Genomic DNA, 22,306 nt, shown 5'->3' with positions numbered 1-22,306 from the left:
TTATTTCCTATTCATCTCTAATCTGTGGGTAAAAACGAGTGCATTTTATTCTCTCTATTGCTTTATATTCATGTGGCTCCACCAACAGCAACACTAATGCAAGTAAGAGGAAAATTTGTTCAAAGTTAGACCAAAGGCTTTGGCACTGGAGATCTTTTCCTCATCTCAAATGCCAGTGACTTGAATATCAATAAAGCATCAGCCTGTCTAACATCCTCTATGCATCACTCAGCTACAACCTTAGAGAATGAAGTAGCTATGGTGACAGCACCTTTTTTTTCAGTGCTAAATACTGTGTTCTGGTTTGGCAACACCAACCTCACCATCTGGAGAACTTTACTGCAGGGAGAGCCTGTGAGTGCCTGTTATTTATCCCTCCTTTTTAGGACTTGTTCTAAATTATGTTTAATCAACATTCCCCACCATGAACACCACCACCAGAGGTTTACATTCTATATATCCCTGAAGTACAAGATTCAGACAAATTCATAGCTTAAAAACCTGCTGAGTTTATCGAGGGTTCCCACCTGACTTTTAAAAGCAGTGCTTTGTACCTAGACACAGTTCATGATTTCAGATTTCTCTTATATGCAAGCATTAGAGGTCACCTATGCAAGTAAGGTTCAGCATTTGATTCAGTCCTAAACCCCAAGCGTCTGGTATCTGGTAGAAAAATCCATTACCCTCAAAGTTTAAAGAAACATTGATCCAAAGTAAATAACTCACAGGTGTCTTTTCATAGTGTAATCCCTATTATTACAAAGTATCTAATACTTGCATATGACAAGGTACAAGGCTGCACTGCGCAACACAATGTAGGAGAGAAAAGAAGTTACAACTTGTACCAGCCGTAAATGGAAAAAGTGTGCCAGGACACAGCACAGAGAAAAGCAAAGGTGTCATCTGAGGCTAAAAAATATACTTTTGGAAAGAGCTGAAGTTTCTTGAAAAATTTTACCTAGGTTTTATTTTTCTAAATCTCTGAATAGATACATATGTGTTTATGCACGTACATGTGTGATGTGCTATATGATTAAACAAGAACACGAAATAAATAACAACAAAAACATACAGTCTTTATTAAGAGACTTCTGGAATTACACTGGAATTCCTTGTCCAAACCTGACTCAGTCTGATCTTTGCAGGTCATTAATAAATTATGGCTCACTCTATTTGTAACCTTATGCCATGTTACTTCTATTCCATCTTCCTCGGTTAATATCAGTGGGACTTGCTGTCAGCATGTGACAAAATCAAAATTATTTTCCCATTTCTTTACAAGAGACTTTGGATTTCTTCCCTTCCTCTAACCCTCTCCCCAACTGAGTAGTGGCATCTTTTAAGTAATCTGGATTTTTATGGCTCTGAGCTCCTAAATGACATCTAGATCTGACAGGTTTTCCAGACTGCTAATCTTTCTTGCATTAAAAAAAAAAAAAAAAAGCATGACCTTTTAACAGTGTTTCAAGATAAAATCCAGTAATGGAAATCTAAATTAAAATTAATTTCTTAAATGATGCACTATTTTTGATGTTCTCCCTTCCTACCTGCTACAACATTTGTAGATGGGAGGTAAAAGTCCAAGAAGAGAAAACCTTCCCCTCCCAGAGTGTCAGAATATATCAGTTTTTCCTGGCTTAAAGCAACATGATCTTCAGCACATACTATTCACAAACCCTGAAGTCAAAATACAGACTACCAAGAGTGTGGAGGACTGAGCACATAAGGAAAGATTATTTTGTATTTTGGAAAAACAGGATCTATTTGAACTGAAAGTGACTTGAGTAAAAAGGTGATTGATGTGATTCAGAGCCATCTAGTGAGCATCATTAAGCCTGGCACCAGTCCATGGCTGGTACAGTCCAAATGCTAAGAAGCTTGCTGTGTTGCACCCCAGTAGGTGTCAAAAGTGTGGAAATGTACGGACAGACTGAAAAGGAGAGGTGAAAGGAGGAACAGGACAGGGTCTAAACAACAATGCACAAACTTCCAGAAAGTTTGGGTTTGCAGCTCAGACCCGTATCTAGAAAAAAGTTTTACTGTGCTTTTGAATAGTTGCTTTCCATCTGTATGCATGTAGATTTTGTTTCCTAGCTCAGTGAAGCCTGTTGTGTCGCATGCACTTCCACATGCTTAAAAGATAGACTGAAAGCATTGTAGCACTTTTGCAAAAATCCAACAGAAAGGGGGGGCTAAAACCAGAAAATAAAAAAAGGAGAGAGATACATGGAGAGTCTGAGGGAGGAAGAGAAAGACAACATTCTGAATAAAGAAGAGAGACATTTTAATGCATCTGCAACTCACAGTTGTGGTGGTGGTAATCTCCTCCGTTACAACCTTCAGCGTATCGACCACTGAGATATATCCCAGACGCCTTGCAATAGCTAAGGCAGTGTTACCATTCTGAAGAGAAAAGAGGGAAGGGGAGAGAGAGAGCGCAATGAGAGGGAGGATTGTGATGTGAACCAATGAGATCACTCCCAACACTGCATGAGCCAGCATTTCCATCCAAAACAAGGCGCAGCCTAGGAAAATCACTGGTTTTTTTACCATTACATCTGACTCTGTCTTTGTAAGTTCTTTAAGACTATAGCCCTGATTACCATGGTAACACAACACACTTACATCTGCCTGCTATTCTAAATAAAAAAGTGCTGTATGGTTTAACCCTTCAATGCCCAAATTTCACTATACAGAATGTGTCTTGTCTGCAGAAGTTCATATTTTATTTTGCATAAACGGCTCTACATCAGAAATACTCTTCTAAAAAAAGTATTTTAAAATGTTACAGTTTCACTTCCAGTTGAAACTTAAATCTTTGTCAGGTACAATTCCCTCTTTGGGGAATACAAGATTACAGCCCTATTGTCCACATACACTTCTGTTTCCCCTTACAACAAAAATGCGTGTCCAATAAAAGTACACAAAAGCTAATAATTTAACACGCGCAAAAACAACCTATATAAGGCTTGGGAGTGGGGAATTAATTTCCATTTAAATAAATTTATTTGCAGTTTAAATGCCCATGATACACAGATGTGCCATTCATCAAATGGACATTAAAATGATAATTTAAGTGTTTATGCCCATTTATCTCAATTTCATCACCTGGAACATTGGCAGTCTACGGTCCCCGTGTCACTCAACTTGGGGAGGGGAGGAAGGGACGTGTTCCATGATTCTTTGTAAAGAGCTCTACACAGAATTGTTTTATGTTATTTTGCACTGGACCAAAGGACAACATGCTGGTCTACTGGGGGACTCATGGAAAGCCGCTGTACTGCTCTTTGCACTGAAATGATTTCTCTTTTGACAGCACCACACCGTGCGCAGGATATCAGCCTGAGGGCTTCTCTCTACTTCAGTACTGGCTTTAGTTATCCATAACTTAAGTTCTTCTGTGTTAGTCTAGCTCAGCAACCCTGAAGCAACATAGTGTTTGTGGATTAGCAGCACAAAATGAATAGATCAGCATCTTCACAGCACAAATAATTTGGCTGCTACTGTCACTTGCACATTAACTGCTCATATCCCACTCCCATATCCCCCTGCCAGATGTCTCAGGTTGAAATTCTCTCTTATCTCAAGCTAGAGGTTGCTATGTGTGGACAAGAACAGATCTAGTACCTGAAACAGCATGCGAACTGTGCAGTAAAGACACATCCTTGAGACTTCGCTTGGATTTGGGTTAGATTTGGGCATGACAGCCCCAACGTGAGGACTGAAACCAAGTAGAGAGACCTTCGGTTGAATATGCCCAATAGTACCTACAGGCCCAGAAGCTGACTACAATGGTCTCTTGCTTGATGATCTGGTGCATAAACTGGTATTTTGGATAACTTCACAGAAGATTATTCAATGTGATCATTCCAGGACCAAACAGGGCATCAGTGCTGTATACAGTACAATATATGTACACGTAAACCTGATCCACTCTGGGGAACAACACGAGTTTTGGACATTCTGGCTGCATTTTACAGATCACCCAATTAGAGGTGACTAATAACAACATCAACATGAAATAAGACAGTTGCGTTCCTGGCTGACTCGGGAGAAGGAGCTGTGCCAGAGGTTGACAGTCTTTGAGGAAGCATTAACATCAGTGAACTCAGTAAGAACCTGAAACGGATCCAGCGGGTAAAGGGGCAGAAGTTTGGGTCTAAACCTTCAATAAAGCCCAGGTTCTGATTTCCCCTTAATTTTTATGGAAAAATCCTTATTGAGATACCAATTTACAGATGGAAGCGTTGAGGCAGAGGGCAACTGAACGAGCACAGCACAGCTAGCTGTGGCCAGCCTGACCCTGCAGCTCAGAAATCAGTTTCCCCACCTCACATTTAGCTTAGTGCACAACGAGTTAGATCTGAACTACCTTAAGAGGATAAGGAAAAGAAGAGGAAGTTACATTTACACATCTGACAACCAGCTGTATGTATGTATGTACTTTCATCAAAAGAAAGGCTTGCTGTCAAGCCCTAAGAAAGGAAAGAAAAGAACTGTCCAGGGAAACAAGTTCCCACTGGCACTTCACAGACTTACAGTGGTGATGGCGTTGGGCTTGGCCCCATGTTGGAGAAGAACGTTAATGATGTGAGTGTGGCCTTGTTGAGCAGCTTGGTGAAGAGGGGTGTACCCATTCTGTTGTCCACAGTGGTTATGATGAGAGCAAACAAACAAAGAACAACAACCACCAGTAATTAGATTAGACACTTTGTTTTGCTTCCTTCTGCTCCTTCTGAGACATTTCAAAAAGGAATTATGCCATCAATCGACCTGACGATAATAAATCTTCAGTAATAATAATACTCCTTCTCCAGATAAATGAAAAGATAACGGAAGATAATATTTTTATTCGCAAATCATCTTTCATCTCACAGTATAAGCACTCTCTGGAAAGACTGGTAATTCCTCATTTCTTAAATCAGAGGGAGGAACAATGAGGAACAGTAAAGTTAAAGTGGCATGCTAAGGACATAGAACCATAGCTGAGGCAGAGAACATTTTTCTTCCTCTCACATCTTCATTTTCTATAGAAGCCCCAAAATTTGCCTTTAAAATATTTGAGCCAATTTAAAAAATATATAATTTTTAACAGCAGTGATTTGAGACTATTTGCTTTTAAAAAGGCTAACAACATATACCTATTACAAATGTCAATCAATTTTGGCTTTACTTTGCCTTCAAAAGGCTTGACCAAGCTGTAATTACACTTAGAAACACGTACACAACATCCCTATTAATACACATGCTTAACTCCGTATACTTATCTGCACGAGTGATTCATTCTAATGTTACACAATACAGAAACATAACCAAAGTGTACTTCAGCTAGTTGATCTGAGATGGTATTGTGCAAGTCCAGTCAGGCAATTAATTTACAAAATTATTTGCAATTGGCTTTGAAAGCAAGCAGAGAATAAACTGGAAGAAAACACCAAGTTGATCTCACTGTACACTTACGTAAAGCCTGGGAGCAGGCTCTGAAAGACACACTCTGAGAGTTATCTCTCTTGCAAACAAATAGATGCAAGCATTGTTTTGTACTACTAATTAAATAGTGATAGTTCAGAACTATTACAGTTCTTATATTTACAGTATGCATGCATGGACTACTAAGAAATCAAAGGAGGATTTTACTGTAGGTTGTAGTGCAAAGTAAATTCGCTATCTTTACTTAAATATTGGCGCAGTTCCCCAGAAACAGAATTCAGCCATGTTATTTTTTTACTGGAGATGGCACAAAGCATCATACAGGTTTTCTCTAGTTAAAGACCAAGCTGCAATAGAGGTTACTTAGTCTTTAACAAGCCTATCTTGAATCCAGCCAGGATGGTTTGGCTTTTTAAACTGAGTCCACAGTACATTTCCAGTATTTTTATCGGTTCCTAGGTGTCAGATTTTATTTCTCATACAAACTTGATGACTTCAATGAAATTCTTCTAAATAAGTGAAATACCCGGGGAAACGGCATCAGAATCTGGCCCAGTGGTCCCTTAGAGCGAGAGCTAATACTGAAGATGCAAGTACGTCTGTCCCTTTAGTTAGCCTCCAAATACCTCAGCTGAATGTCTTGGCAGCTATCATTTGGATCCTGCTAGTGTCTGCTTTATTAATTCTTATCAGCTGTTTTTCTAGTAGTGTTGCCTGTTCTTTTGGAATCCCTGCGTTTTGCCCATTGGTTTTGGGTGATCTCACGAGGGATGGGCCAGCATCTTTTATTTATTTACTTTGCTGGTTTTTACCACATTGAGCTATGACCACTGTGATGAAATAGTGCTCCTTTGAGAAATTAATCCATCCCATAGGTCACAGCTGGGGCCAGAGGAGCTGGCCAGAGGGACCAGCAGACCACAAGCCTGTGATTTTGACTGGCTCTTACAAACACTAAGTATGTCATTAGAAATATCAGTGGACTTCTTCATGTTGATCCCAAGACATCCAATCTGAAGCTAGTAGCTAGCTATTGCCTGAAGCCAGCTTTAACTAAGCTGAAGCCCTGCAGTTCCTGAGTTAGCCTTCTCTTTCTGATAAGGCTGATGTGATGATATCTGCAATGAAACACACTGTTGCTATCACTAGAACCTCTGGGTATATACTCAGGAGATACAGAATTCTTGCTAAAAAATGCATCACATTCAGCTGTTGTGCTCACCAGTTTACACTAGAAGAAACTGCTGAAGTCAGTGGATTTTGTTCAGACTTTGGCTATAGTCAGTCAGGTCCATTTCAGTATAACTGGTCAGTAACGGTGTACCCAGATTCCCCCCCAAAAAACCCCAAACCTGCCTTCAGTGAACTGCATTCCCCCACCACAGCTGCTTCCTCTCCCAAAGTCATACCACTCAGGCTTTAAGCAGCAGTAATTCTTCCCATTCTTCTCCCAGCAGACTGGAGAGAACCTGGCATCACCCTCAAAGTGTCTGAATTGTTATTTACTAGTTTGGCAGCACACCGGTATTACACTGGTGTAAACCATGTGTAAATGAGGTCAGAAACAAGCTTGCATTTGTTAGTTTGCAATTAAAAAGAAAAAAAAAAACAATTAAATTGATTCTCTATCTCCTTCTTTCGTATGCCCAAAGAGTTATCTGACTTTTCTTCTGTGAACACTACACAACGAGATGTAGCAGAGGGAAGGCATTTCACTACAGCCATGAATCGCCATATGTTGACACCTACCATGCAATAATTATAGTTTCCTAGTGAAAAGCCACCTATGGTATGTATTCGTAGTGCTTGGTTACCAGGTTTATAATAAAGAGCAAAAGCAAGCAATGAGAAATTCTTTACCTTTGTTTTCGCATTGACATTTGCTCCCTGCTTGAGAAGAAAATTCACCATTTTGATGTTTCCATAGTGACACGCCACAATTAAAGGTGTATAACCAAGCTACAATAAGAGAACAAAGAAGTAAAACTGCAAGCTCAGTGGAACATTCCTTTTGCAAGGGTAGCATTCTTTGGCACACTGGAGACAGTAGCCACTGCATGATTTACCTTTGTCTGAGCATCTTGGTTTGCACCGTGTTTTGTGAGTATTTCAGCTACGTTCACTTTATCCTCTTGAGCTGCAAGGTGTAAAGATGTCAGTCCAGTCTGGAGGTGGAAAATACAAAATAAAGAAAGAAAGAAAGATAAAAATCAGAATAAAACCTACTTTACATGAGGAAAGAAATCTAGACTTTCCCACTTTCCCATCTTTAAAAAATGAAGATATCTAACTATAGCTTCTAAGTATGGGTGGGTTTTTTTAAACAAAGTAGAGTTGATGTTTCTCCTGTTCCAGCTGACAAACAGCTCCAAAGCACTTACATCATCACCATAACCACAGAGTAAAACTTTCAGGCATCAATGATCACGCTCAGATTTTATACAATAATGTTACTTGGGAAGCTGAGGAGCCCATTAATAAATTAGGGAAGCACATTCACTGTGCTTCCCACTCCTCAGACAGGAAAGGGAACCTTGACAACTGCAGGCACGAGTCAGAATGAAGAAAATAACTCCAGAAATAGATCCCATTCAAAGATGCCAAGGAAATGGATGCAGACTCTAACTAAAAGCTCACTGTGATCACGCACACAGTACTTGCCTGTGAACAAGGCAGGGAGCAAATTTTGTAAGAGAAATGAAAATCACATTGTTTCTCACTGGTTAGGTAGCGTAATACATTAACGCCAGACAATGAGAGACTTGAACCTTCTATTTTGACTTGTATGAACAGAAGCTGCAGGCTTTTGACCTTAAGTAAATAAGACTTACATATACACCTGGATAAATCTGGTGACCTATGAAGATCTACAGGGTTTTTTTGAGGAACTTGTTTTCTATAAAAAAGCTGTCATGCACAATCATAAAAAAATTTTAAAAATTGGAAAGGTCCTCCATAGGATTTTTCTCACTCGCTACTCCACTAATAATACTGGTTTTTTATTTACCAGACACTGCCAATTTTTTCTACAAGGAAAGAAGGCTGAAGGGTAAACGTATGAGGAAAAGCGCCTTTGCTGGCAAGGGCACTGAAGTTTTTTAGACTGTAGCTCTCACGTGTCTGATACATGTTGTCAAATCTATCGATGGACCCACAAACTCCAGAATTTTACATTCTACTTCCTTTGCATCTAATGTAAAACTTCAGGAGCGTATGCAAAACACCTGAGAGATGGCAAGGTTGCAGTACAACAAAAATACCATAGTCCTGCCTTCCTAAATACTCCGAAATAATTTTCTCTTGGTCTGCCTTTCCTCCTGTAACCTCTCTACCAGAGCCAGGTGTTACATTGTTTTCCTCCAGTCACTGCAAACAGCTGCAGCTCCTCCTGTGCGTTACCCAGTACAGCTATTAATTACGTGATGTAAGGTAACTGGTCAATCCATCTGCCAGTCCTAGATATCCTCTTCTCACTTTTACTGTTCCCCCACCTGTTGTCACTTCTGCAGACTCACAAATATGTATATAAGGAAACGAAGCTGAGAATTCCTGACAACGTGACGTCATTCCTACACTGCGCTTTGCATCTTCCTGGATACCCCCTCCCACAGTACCTTGTCTCCGGCTGTGAGTTACCTTTGTTGCCACATGGATATTGGATCCTTTCTCCAAAAGCAAGGTCACCATGTCAGTGTGACCTTCTTGGGAGGCCAAATGAAGCGGGGTGACTCCCTGCTTGGTCAAAATGTTGGTCTCAGCCCCATAGTTCAACAGAGTGGTAGCTATCTGCATCTGATTTTTCTTGGCAGCAATATGCAGAGGGGTGTATCCATTCTAACACCAGTCAGGAAACAAAATGAGAATAAAGTTACCACAACAGCTATGTGAGCCTAAGAAGTCAGACACCATAGAACAGTATTATTTTATGTCATCCCTCATTACTAGAGATAAGAGTTCATTACATTTCCAAGGCCAGACATGTCCCACATGGCCCTGCTATTGTGCTGCTTCACCCGTCTGCTATTTTTGCCATCTAAACTACAACAAAGCCAGTCCTCGCTAGGGCGGGCAGGACTGTTCACCTTCAAATTATCCCAAGTTTGACACCTACATTTTGAATAACCTATGTTGTAACTCTTCACTTTTGACTGATGAGTGACATTCTCCGTGATGAGTGATGGGTGCACACTCTTCATCGCATTATGCTTTTTCGGAGCGTGTGGGTAGAGGTGTGTTTGCATATGGAATTTTGATACATGTGTCAGTCATGGCACTGGCTGGAAACAGCAACAGGGAGGAATGTTTTTCTGATCAAATTAACCATTTAAGCAAAGCGGAATGGCATCGATGGTACTTTCTGGCAATAAGACAACTTCCCACCTTCAACTGCTTTGCAACGTACTGTGGGGGAAGATTCTGGGTTACAGCTGACAGTCCCTCTGGAGGTGTTCAGTGCTTGGTCTGTGGGTTTTTTTAAAAGGAGCTTTACCAAACTAACCTACGCAACTGTAGCTTTTGCTGCTCTCCATGCACCGCAATAGAAACAGCAGCTCTGCCCGAATCACTTAACGGACGGGCCACGTTTTTTGGCTGCATGTACAACAGCAGCCTCACACGGGGCAGAGCATTCCGAGATCAGCACCAACTCGCTCGTTATTTTCCCCTTTATTAGCCTTTGCCTAACACGGTGACACCATGACACCCTTCCTAACCCCGGGATGAATCCTCTATAGGTGTGGTCAGAATATACACATCATTTCTAATATTACACAATACTAAAGCGACTTCCAGCTGCGACGGACGCTCTCAGACATAAAAATAGGCTGAGAGAGACACATACATCCATGCGTACGCATTCCTTCTTTTTCGACGAAGGCCGGAGAGGGCCCTACGCTAACTTAGGGAGGGGGGCACCCAGCCAGGGCCAACTTCCCGCCACAGGAACCTCAGGCGGCCCAGCGGCCCCCCACCTCCAAGGCCCTCACAGCCCCTCCAGCCCTTCCCGCCTCCGACCGCCCACCGCGGACTGCTTCATTCCTCTGACATTCCCCACACGGCAGCGCCTGCCCCCGCCCCTCCCAGGCGGGCCCAGCACGGCGGCGGGCCGGCAGCCGGCGGGGAAGGGCGCGGACCGGGCCGGGCTCCTCGGGCGGGCGGCGGGAGCTCACCTTGGCGGTCGCGTGGGGCGAGGCGCCCTTCTCCAGCAGCAGCAGCGCCACCTTCTGGTTGTCGTAATGGGCCGCCACGTGGAGGGGGGTGAGGCCGTTCTGTAAGGGCGGTTACGGCGTTAGGCCGCGGCGGGGCGGGGGGGGGGGGGGGGGCGTTACGGGGCCGTTAGTGCGCGAGGTGAGGCGGGGGGGAAGAAGCGAGGGGCGGGCGGCACGGCCACAGCGGGCGGCCGATAGCGGGGGAGAAGCGGAGGAGGGCTGCTTGCGGCCGCAGGCCCGGTTTCCCCGTCCCCAGCGCGAAGCAATTCCCACAGCGTGTGTGTGGGAAGCGGGCCTTGCCGCCGTCGTTATCCGTTAGGATCTCGACAGGTTGGGCGGCTTAATGGAACGGGCGCTTCCCGAGCCACAGAAACACCTGCCCTCGGAGCTGCGCTCCATCCCGCCGGCGACCCAAGGCCGCAAGAGTCGGTCGCAGGGTCCCCGCAAGCAGCGCACATAACCACCCCGGGGAGGGCCGCCCCGGCCGAGGCAGAGCCCCCACGGGAAAGCAGCTGCAGCCTTCTTCCGTCTGCGCGTGTCACACAGCGCTTTCCTAAGGAAGAATCCAAAACGCTGCTGTTTTTCTCGTCAGTACCTTGCCGGCGGAATCGGGAGAGGCACGACGCTGCAGCAGGAGTTTTGCCACTTCCAGGCTCCCATATTTGGCTGCCACGTGCAGAGGTGTGAATCCCTTCTGGAAAATTCCAGGAGAGAAAAAGCAGATGTTTGTGTTAAAGGTCATGCTGACGTCTCTCTTAAGAACTACATATTAAGCGCTCACTCTTCAACCTATGTTCTAGCTCGCAGAATCAATAGCCGTACTGAGACAGAGCGCATCATCCCTTGAAGGCGCTTTGAGGAGCATGAAATAGAAGAAAATACTTCCACTTTTATTATTTTTCCCCATGTATGTGCTGTCAGGCTGGCAGACATTTTATCTGATACAGACTCTACTAGCAACATAGACTGTGCGTGTGGGCAATGAAGGCACTTCACATTTCTACTCCAAACCAGCTGCACTTTTTAGTTCCACGATGACATGACAGCTTTAGAAATATTTCCTGTATCAATTGTTGCCAGTAACAATGAAACACCAACTATATTCAGCGAGAAGAGTTCCAAACTTTGTATTCTCCTTCAGAGTTTTTTAAGAATGATTTCTATTTGGACTCAGGTATCCATACAGTCACCAAGTTCTGCTGCAGCCTCTGAACTGCAGCTAGAAGACGTCATGCCTGACTCGATGGCACCGCTTTTGGAAACACATTGTGGTGAGACTAAAAATCCCGACTTTTAAAAAGAAAATCCTTTTCTATTTGTTTTAATAATGCTTGTCACAGTACAGCACAGGTGTACGGTCTAGTCAAACTAACATGCTCTTTTCCTGTTCTTTTAATTTAAAAAAAACACGTGGATAAGGAAAACTCATGGATGCAAGACAGTAGGTGGCAGACTGCACCGCTGCCCTGACAGTATTTCCCGGGAGCTGCAATGACCTATTTGCCTGACATGTAAGTGACATGTAATGTTTATTATCATTATCATCTTGTTCCATTAATCCCACCTCAAAAAGAGTTTGTGTCAGGGAATCTCAAACATTTCCAGTTCATGAATCACAGGTTTGTCGAGAGATTATCTAGCGGACTACATCTTCTCCTATTCATAATTACAGAATGTTCCTGCAGTATTAAAGCAATTGCCATAAAGCAATATGGGATATTAGGAAAGCATTTAGTCTATTTTTAGCCATTTTAATGTGATTTAACAGCTGGATAAAAGGAGAACAGCAAGCACTCCCAGTAATCCATGGATCATAATTTGAAAATTGCTGGTTTAGTCTTCTAAACCCTGGAAGACACCCCATTGTTCAAAAATATGTTTTAAGCTCCAGCTGTAAAATCAGGGGTGCTTTTTTAAGACCTAAAACAATAGTGAGAATTAAGTGATTCTCACTTAATCACATGCGATAAATTTGGAAAAGATGATCTTGGCACATAATTCTGTTCACAGCTGTCTGTTTTCATACGTGTTCATCACTCTGTTAGGAATCTATTGATACACGTTTTTGGCTAACAAAACAATAATGATTCTGCAGACTATTTCTTTTATAACCCCAGACAAAATGGCCTATTGTGTCATATGACATCTCATTTCTAGAACCACTGAAAATAGATTCAGCATTAGATGTGACTGGACAGATGCTGACTTGGATGTTTTAGGAACATTCCCTTCAGCTAGCACAGATCAGAATTATTTTACTATATAAATAAACAAGGTATTGAAGAATAAGCAGGCCTGTTCATAAAAAAAGTGTCATCATCATCCCCTTTTCTTTTTTGAAAGCTTGGCCAAAAAAGCTCTACCCATAACACAATGGGAAAGAGAGAAACAAGGACTTTGTGTACATTTTAAACCTGCTGGGACCATGTATTTGTCATGATCTGCATTTGGCTCCAGTGGAAACCAAACGCCTAACTTCAGATGACAGCAAAATATGTCAAAATTTGATTAACTTCTGCTACATTACTTTGGTCTATTGGATCATTGTTGATTAAGTAATAACAAATCAGAAGACCCAAACTAGTTCAGTTTCTCAGTGTGAAAGTACGTTCCTCACGAACAGGCGTGCGCTGGCACGCACTGGAATACAGACATAAAGCATTTTGTCTTACCTTGGTGGACATGGAGTGCGAGGCACCCGCCTCTAGGAGAACTGACGCGACATCAACTTGTCCCTCTCTGGCAGAGATGTGCAGCGGAGTGTACCCATTAGTTGTTGCGGCATCAGGGTGGGCCATGTGCTGTAGCAGAAGCTGGACGATCTCCGTTTTACCCAAGCGAGAAGCAATGTGGAGTGGAGTCTGTTCTTCCTACAACTCAAATCGAGTAGGTAATTAGCGCAGGTAGAACCACCCTGAACGCAATAGCCTGGTTGATCCCAATAGATCTATTTATGCATTTGTCTTGCAAAAATCATAGGAAGTAATAGTACAAAAAAAGGCAGTAATGGAGGGCTTACGGGTTAATTTTTGCGATGAGCTTCGGCAATGTCTTATTAGAACAGGGAGAACTATGAAGAAAAACATTGTTTTCCTTTTATCAAGCAGATAGCCCACACGACTGTGAGCATCGCTTGCTCCCCTGTCTGTTCTTAGTTTGTTTTACAACAGCTGTACCTTGCTCTACAAACAGTCCCCTTGGTTTCAGAATCCGGCACTAACTGCTGTCAGAACCTCTGATGTTTGGTTTTAGGACATGGCTGTGCACCTCCTTGCTCAGATCGAATAGCTATTGCTGCTCTGAGTCAGGCACACTGTACTGGGTCTAGCTGTGATGGAGTTAATTTTCATCACAGCACACTGTATGGTGCTCTGTTCTAGATTTCTGACCAAGGCAGTGTTGATAACACACCAGCGTTTTAGCTATCGCTGAACAGTGCTTACGCAACGCCAAGGCTTTCTCTGTTTCTCCCTCTGCCCCCCCAGGGAATAGGCTGGGGGTGGGCAAGAGGCTGGGAGGGGACACAGCCAGGACAGCTGGCCTGAAGTGACCGAAGAGATAATCTATACCATGTAACGTCATGCTCAGCAATAAAACTAGGGAGTGAGTTTTTCCAAAGGAGCCGCTGCTCAGAGTCTGGCTGGGCATCGGTCTGCTCGTGGGAGGTGGCGAGTGATTGCCTTTGCATCACTGGTGGGGGGGAGGGCTTGGTTTTGGGGTTTTTTTTGTTTGTTTGTTTATTTTTCTCCTTCACCTGTTAAACTGTCTTATTGTAACCCAAGAGATTTTTCTCGCTTTCGCCCTTCCAGTTCTCTCTCCCATCCTGCTGCGGGGGCCGTAAGTGAACGACTGAGCGGGGCTGAGCTGCCGGCCAGGGTCAGCCCACCACACACGTTCTCCTTGGAAGATCTATGCATAAATAGGCTACTGTTTTCCAAACTGTTTTTAGGTGAGCATAATACTGAATCAACAGAGCAAACAAAAATGAAATTGCTCCTCCCCAGCTCCTCTGCCTCAGCTATGTTTTTGAGTAAGAGAAAGCAAAAAATGTTGTAAGCAGAACACCTACCCTGGCTCGGGCATCAACCAGGGCCCCGTTTCTCAGGAGGCAGCGAACTACTTCCACCTGCCCAGCACGTGCTGCCATGTGCAATGCAGTTTCTCCACGCTGCAGAAAAGCAAAAGCGTTTCAGTGTCCTAAACCTCCATGAAGAAACAGAGCTCTGACGGTGTAAATTCCACCCACGTCAACTCGTGCAGAGACCCGCCTTTCCGCCAGCTGGGAATCTGGCTTCAGACCCAGTAACAGGCACTTCAGAAGGGTGCGCGCATACGTGTCGCTGCGCCTGGGTACGCTTTGGTTTGCAAACTTGGTGATCCCAGACAAACGTAATTCACTCCAGAGGGTCAGAATGAAAATCCCAGCTTACAGAAAATTCTGCCTTATAGACTTCCCTGGTCACATATGTTCCTCAGCCTTCTCCATAACAGTGCATCAGCTTGTGTGCCGCACAGGAGATAAAAGTATATTGAGCCTGTCTCTCTCAAGGGATTGTGAGGCACATGAACCTCAAGATGGAAGGGGATATTTTTCCAGATGGTCTCTTCCTGCACACTGTGTGGAGCTGGCAGCATTAAAAGGCCTTGCAATGGCTGTGCACAACTGAGCCAGCATACGAAATGTGTAAAATCTGTGCTCAGCAGCGTGGCTCTGTCTACAGGCTATGGAATGAATCTTGTTTCAAGCCTTTTTAGCCCACAGAATTTGAAGGAGAATATGAAATTTTGGAAAGCTGACTTTCCACACTGGAGCGATGTGGAATTTCAGATCAGATAATGAAGTACGGATGATACATTCAAAGCATTTACTTTTTGCATAGGTTTGCAAAGGAACACTGAAAGCGAGTATTCCTTGACGATGGCATTTCTAGCTTAATTTTGCACTGTCCAGCATTCTTTGAGTGCACTGTCTTAAAGTGGACTAAAACAATCCCTGTGCAGCTCATCGGTATTTGGTACGTTAGGTACTGGGACAGTTCCACACCCAGGAGCTGTGTATTTATCTGTTACGTTATGACAACACAGCAGGACTGATCACTTCTTTGTTTTAATTGTTCCTTCTCCTTACTCTAGAGCTGGAGTATACTCTGCTGTAAGGCTTTTATCCCCCTGACTATCAAGTTAAACTGCAATTGCCAAAATAACATTCTGGCCAAGATATTTTGCATCAAAATCAGGAACCATGTCTTCTTGTCCTTCATCTAGATGTAGGAAAAGAAGCAACCTGAGCTTGCCTACTATTATGAACTTCAAATTAAAGCAAACCCTCTTCACGAGGAGTTGATTTATCTTGTAATTTTAAAATTAACATTGTATTAGCAGCTGTGATCAGTAAGTAGGCAACAAACAAAATCCCACAGCCCTAGCTTCAAATCTTAACAGAGAATTTAATCTATATAAACTTTATTACCTGAAGAATGAGCTGTTTAAAATGAGAACAAGGTTTACATTTCACACACTCTAAAGATCAAATTTCTATAAAGACCCTTTTGAACTTGAATTAGCAAAGCAATGTAGCTTTTGGAAACAGTTAGTAATTCAACAGGGAACTTCAGCTTACCAAGTAAAAGCCAAGACACCTGTGTAGCATAAATTGTAGTGTTAAACTTTGCACACAAATGTCCGATAACACAATACTTTTAATTGCTTCCACAAGAATTTCGTGTTGCCTTTCATATCATCAATGAAGTTTTTGTATAAAGATTGCTTCTATAAAAAAGTATGAAAGCAGTAAGAGACTTTGTCAAGAAAAGTCTGTTCTAACGATTCAAACAAACAACTCGGTGTGCTCAACATTTTTACTAGGTTCCACAGAAGATTTTTCTACCTGAGAAAAAATGATGAGGCCAGTGTACCTGGATGACTACATTTTTGTTGTTGTTTTGTTGTTGGGAACACTTATCTATAACATTATTTACTGGTAAAAAGCTGCTTTCAAAGTGCAGGTGGTTGTAAGTTGAATATTTGTTTATACTGACAAATTTGAACAGCAAGATATCTATGAAATAGAGCTCAGAAAACTATCATGCTCTTTTTATTGTTATTCTTCTTGGTAACTAGGCTATTGGTATACAAACACTGATTTCTATGGTAAGTCAGGCTCTGCATTTTGTGTTACCTCCCAAAGGTCACATTTTCTAGATTTAAGCATGTTCTTTCGAAAGGCACCAGTTCCTGGAATTTCCTGTATCAGAGGAACATCTTGACATGTTTAACATTTTCACTTTTTGTTTAATTGTTAGGTTTTAAGCATTTCATACCCTGTCACTGATACAAATGACACAATTCCATGGCAGCCAGTGAAGCTATGCAAGCAGAATTTAGAGCCATTTGGACTTAAATTTCATCCTTCAGAACGGAAACAGTCTTCCCTGTGACTTGGCTCATAATCAGTTTTGGATGTATTTGGTGAGCTTTGTCTGTTTCTAAGGGAAACTTGACCTACTCGAGCACTGAAGACAACATGAAACCACAGATGGCTTATAAGGCATATACAATCACCAATTTCCCCTCTTCACTAAAGGTGCTAGAATAATTTGTCCTAAAATGCAATAAAGTCATAAAGTATCATTCAAATGTGACCTTTGGTTGAGCTACATGGTAGGCCAGACCCTTGTCGGAGCGAGGTATTGCACAGATGATTCTAGTCAAAGCCATACTCACAATGTTAGTGACATCGGGAGAGGCTCCGTTCTGCAGCAGAAGGAGGACTATGTTCAAGTGGCCCATAAATGCAGCCACGTGTATTGGTGTGAGGCCCGACTGCGAAACAAAGCAAGAGCAGTTTTACTCCTCTGCACGGGCGTAGGGAAGGGGCTTCTTCGTTTAAATAAAACATCAGTGAAAGTCAGGCATGATAGGAGAGAGGAAAAAGGAAGCAAAAAGGGAGAGAGAGAAGGAATGTTTCTTCAGGACATGAAACATTTTTCTACCTCTGTTATAGCCTGGATTGAAGCCCCATATTTCACCAGGAGTTCCATGACTTTGATGCGATTTTTCTTGCAGGCAATGTGCAGTGGAGTAAAACCATTCTGTGCAAAAGACAGTCATGTTAGTTAAAAACATGCAGCTACACCTTCCACACAGCTCCATGCTAGCACACGGGGAGCACAAATGTTAGAGTACCAGAAGCAATTGTTCTTTAAGCACAACAGGTTATGAATTACAGACATCTCCCAGTAGTCTGAGGCAGAACAAAGCAGTGCTGCTGCTTTCTTCTCAGGCAATGGAGAGAAACTGAGCTTCCACCTCCAAAAACCAAACACAGACATGCCCGTTCTGGCTTCCGAGTGTATGCGTGTGCGCATGTATGTATGTGGTTCCGAAGGCTGCAGACATGTATATGTAAGGATGACTTAAAGTGGTTCCCAAGATTGCCTAACACAAGGAAAATATAAGAAATGATAGTGATCGCTTTGAAATCAGTTAGTGTCTTTTGAAATGTATAAAGCATGTTCTGTACCCCTCTAGGAGAAGAACAGAGTACCTCTTCCAGATTCCACCTTACTTTATTTGTCTTTTTAGAATAGCTTGTAATCTAAGCATCTATGAGTATTTATTTTTATGTTTATGCATCAATCTACGGTATCCTGTATTCATGTTTGTGTGCGTGTATGCATTCTGTGAGGAATCTTAAATAAATAATTACTACTTCAGCTGTGGTTTCACAATACAAAGTGTTCACTCTTGAAGTATTTGTGCCCCCCCCCTTCATTTATTCCTGCCCTGCCGAGTCATAAAGCATTGTAAGGAAGGTATCAGCCCTCATCTGGATTAAAATTAAATGGGGCAGAGAAAAGAAAGAAAGGGCAGTGGGGAAGGGAACATCTTAAATCAAGATTGCAACCTAGCATTTTGTACTGTCAGACAATAGTTTTGGTGGTGTGCTTACCACCAGCACATACTAATTTCTTTGGAAATGCCTATTCAGTAAGATTGGGGCCCAAATCAAAGCATGTCTTCATACTCTATACTGCAATACATGCTTTGACTTCAAGCTTTTTTAATGTACTGTTACAGTTAATGCAGGTTAAGTGTGTGCCTAAAGCTAAGCAAACACATTATTCACCATATGTGAACATTTTAGTGAAAAGCACAGGGAACGTTTTTAAGATAAATGTTGAAAAATTGCTATATTTTCTAATGAAAAGGATCAGTATTGCTAAACAATCAACTAGCAGTAAACAGAACTTATCAGTGAAATCTTTGCTCATGAGGAAAGAGGCATGTGACAGATCGTTCTACAGTCAGCTTCTGTTAAGGGAAATGTTATTTACTAGTTGATTTGAAGGTGCTTTAAAGCAATACAAATCAAAAAAGCTAAGAACTCGTATAGTGCTTGTATCCCCAAATCATTCTGCAAACATTAACAATTTTTTTTTTAAATCTAGCTGAAAATGAATTATTTATAAAATTTATTCCATCACACGACTCTGCTGAATATTATTACTGCTACTAGCCTTCTCCAATTTCTAAAGAAGGAATCAAAACCATTAGCTATTTTACCTCCCGCACAACATCTCTCAATGTATTTCATAGGGAGTTTTACGGTTTCAGAAGTTTCCGTATTTTCACTTAATTTTACTGCCAGAGTTGATTTAATTTTGCTACTTCTATTTAAGTGAGGAACAGTTTGATGGGGGAGAGGAGAAGGCAGAAAAAACATATCACTAACAGAAATTATGAGCATCATTTAATATATTAAATACTATAAACAAGCCAGAGGCGACAAGTCCCTAATGGGAGAGGAAACAAGAGAGAGAGGGAAAAAACCCAGTCTGGAGCGAAGAGAGCAGAGAGGCAGCGGCCTGAGGGTGTTCTTCTTTCATTTCAGATGTTTCTTTGGGAGGGAGGGAGGGAAGGGGAGGAACAGAAAGTATATTTCTGGTCCTGGAAGGAAAGAAAGAAGATGTGGGGGCTAGCATATAATGCGTATGCGTGGGTAGCTGAGGAAAGTACAGCTAAAGATAATCAGAAGACTGGCAAGAAAAACAAGAAAGGATGAAAACAGCATCGAAAAAGATCAACCAAGCGAACATGATACTGAGAAAGACAAAACAAGAAAAGCATAAGAAGAGGAAGCAAGAGGGGTTACGGGATTTGCGGGTATAGAGAGGCCAAGAAAAATGAGAGGGCAGAAGAAAACTGCGTCAATAAAAAGTCAGTTCTAAGGAAGTAAGGGACAGGGGGAGCCTTCACAGAAAAACACAGGGCCGTATCGAAGGCAAGAAGCTGGGGAAGACGTCAGAGTGGCTTGTGGTGGAAGTTCTGTGGAGGCACTGAATACAGCAGGCAATGGCAGACTTCTTGCCATGCAGATGGATCTCAAGTGTTCACAGCCTCTTTCTGTCCCCCACTGAGTGTAAGATACTGGTATTTTAACTTCCATCCAGCTGACAGTTCATGGGGACACTTCCTATTAGAGGAAATTGGAATCTTGTCAGGGTTTGGATAGATTAAAGACTCTTGAAAGCTTTATATGTTCCTGAAGGCAAATGTGATGTTCTTCTCACAGTTAGGGGATAATGGTCTGATCAGTGAGTGAAAGGAATCACACCTGTTGTCCTGTAAGCATCAGAAGAACTGTTTTTTGAAAAGGAATGAAAGTGGCACCTAATAGAGGGGTATGTCATAATTTGATAAATGCAGAAATATTAGCTTTTTAATGTGTTTGCTCCATGCCAATTAACTTACTGATTCAGTTGAAAGCTTAGAAATTATTTGTGTATCATATCACATAGTATGGAAAACCAAACTATTAATTCAGTAAAATACCAATGCATATGTTAGCATCAGCTAGAAATGACTCTGGTTTTGGGAACTCTGTAGAGCTTTCAGACGTGATACAACCGCCACTTGCCATGGGATGTGGTCCATGGTTAGGCCTAACGATGCGAGATAGAATACAGGTAACCAGCAGGTGTGACAACCCCTGTTGTTACTACAACCATTTAAGGTTGTTGGAGTTTGTTGTCAGAATTTTCACTTAGCTTTACTGGTAAGAGCTACTCGTCTGCCCTGGATAGCTTTGTTACACAACACAGGTGGGACAGGTTTACCAGGGCACGAGCATTGGGATTTGCTCTCTTGTCCAGAAGGAGTTTGGTGACACGATAGTGGCCGCAGTGTGCGGCCACATGGAGGGCGGTCAGGTAATCCAGCGTGACATCATCCACGGGAGCTTTGTGCTGCAGTAGGTGTTTGACGCATTCCACGTGGTCCCCCTGGGCCGCCATGTGAAGCGGAGAGAGTCCATTCTGTGGCAAAAGAAAAGAGAACAATAACTTCTAGGAACTCCCACTTAGATCGTGGCACACGATGCTGTCATGAGTTTGCAGGGTACCCCCATCACTGAAACAGAGCGACATCTGAGCTACGGTCTGGAAGAAAAACTGAAAAAAGCTATAGCCACCCCTCCCCTTCCAACAAATACAGGCAGATTTAGAGGAACATCATATAATTAACTAAAATCAGAATTTAATCAGAGCGAAAGAATCTAATGGTCTTGCCTCATGATTTAAGAAAACATCTCTTGACCTTAAAAGATAGTTCTGGGGCCACTCGTCATAACACCAAGACATAGGTTGTATGTTAACCAGAGGAAAAGCACCTACTTACCCATCACCGTATTTCTTAAGGAAATTTTTTTGCTTTAGGTGTTCAATGAAAAAACAAATTATATTGACAAACCTGACCCCCGAGCTTCTGGGAAACAATACTTTCAACCAGCACCATGGTTGGACCTTTTGCTCAAACCATAAGACTTGAAGGGCAGTGGAAGCAGGAGTTTTATAGCCCTGTCTGGCTTCAGTAGATCTTTTTGTAAATATTGAAGTCCACGGAAGGTAGACAATTAAGAGGAAAGAGAATTGTTGCTATTAATATGTGTAACAAGTTGTTTTCAGAAAAAAAATAGTTTTAATATTTATATATTTGTCTGTCTCCAGTTTGGAACCACCTGTTTCAGCTGGGAGTTAGAAGAGGAAGTTGCTTTTAAATCTAATTTCATTTTACATGCAATAAGGTACTTAAAAAGCACTGCGTGTTTAAAGATAGACTATAACATATAGGCTCGAACAGGTAACTGACTTCGTGTGGTCAGACTGACTGTTTATTTGTCACCTGGAAGGAGGGAATTATTCACTGGACAGTTCTGCTCTGCTCAGTCCTCAACACAGTGGGGACGTGCAGATGCTGCCACAGCAATGCTGGGATTTTGTCCTGCCTGGCAACATCTGGGAATCCTGCCTGAAGTGTGCACAATATATGTGGCAGGGTCTGTTCTTCTGAGCCTCTCGACCTCTGAGTGAAGTGGGGGCGTTGACACATGAGTTTCACCTAGCCACCTTCTCCCACCAAAGGGATCAGTGAAACCATAAGGAATCTTTTCCCCACAATTCCCATCTCCCTGTGGATCCCTCCAGCATAAACAGATGACCCGGACTACTTGGTGCTATCAAGGATTCATAGCTTGAGCACATCCTTATTTGATGTAGTTGATATGCTTGCAACCCAGTGATAAAACCTCCTGAAGACTATCACGAGAAAATCTTGAGTCTCCAATAAGGATAACTATGGGTCAGAATACACTAATTGTCCTTCAGGGAGCG

At 42.4% G+C, this 22,306-nt stretch overlaps 1 protein-coding gene across 2 annotated transcripts in view; it reads right to left on the bottom strand.

Annotated features, from left to right (window-relative positions):
• The window catches only part of ANK2 (ankyrin 2), a 316,797-nt gene that overhangs the window by 83,176 nt on the left and 211,315 nt on the right, over positions 1-22,306 (bottom strand). Inside the window, exons 11-22 of one of the 2 annotated variants that reach the window (XM_059826979.1) lie at positions 20,756-20,953; positions 17,630-17,728; positions 17,361-17,459; positions 14,707-14,805; positions 13,310-13,507; positions 11,233-11,331; positions 10,599-10,697; positions 9,067-9,264; positions 7,497-7,595; positions 7,291-7,389; positions 4,540-4,638; positions 2,305-2,403 (exon numbers count right to left, since the gene is read on the bottom strand). In XM_059826979.1, coding sequence (XP_059682962.1) covers positions 2,305-2,403; positions 4,540-4,638; positions 7,291-7,389; positions 7,497-7,595; positions 9,067-9,264; positions 10,599-10,697; positions 11,233-11,331; positions 13,310-13,507; positions 14,707-14,805; positions 17,361-17,459; positions 17,630-17,728; positions 20,756-20,953 — 1,485 coding nt within the window. The remainder of the gene's footprint in view (positions 1-2,304; positions 2,404-4,539; positions 4,639-7,290; positions 7,390-7,496; positions 7,596-9,066; positions 9,265-10,598; positions 10,698-11,232; positions 11,332-13,309; positions 13,508-14,706; positions 14,806-17,360; positions 17,460-17,629; positions 17,729-20,755; positions 20,954-22,306) is intronic. The other variant, XM_059826980.1, reaches the window with a different exon arrangement.

The sequence above is a fragment of the Gavia stellata genome, chromosome 19 (genome assembly GCF_030936135.1).
Source record: "Gavia stellata isolate bGavSte3 chromosome 19, bGavSte3.hap2, whole genome shotgun sequence".
Classification (NCBI taxonomy): Eukaryota; Metazoa; Chordata; class Aves; order Gaviiformes; family Gaviidae; genus Gavia; species Gavia stellata.
This window is presented reverse-complemented; position numbering and strand designations above follow the sequence as displayed.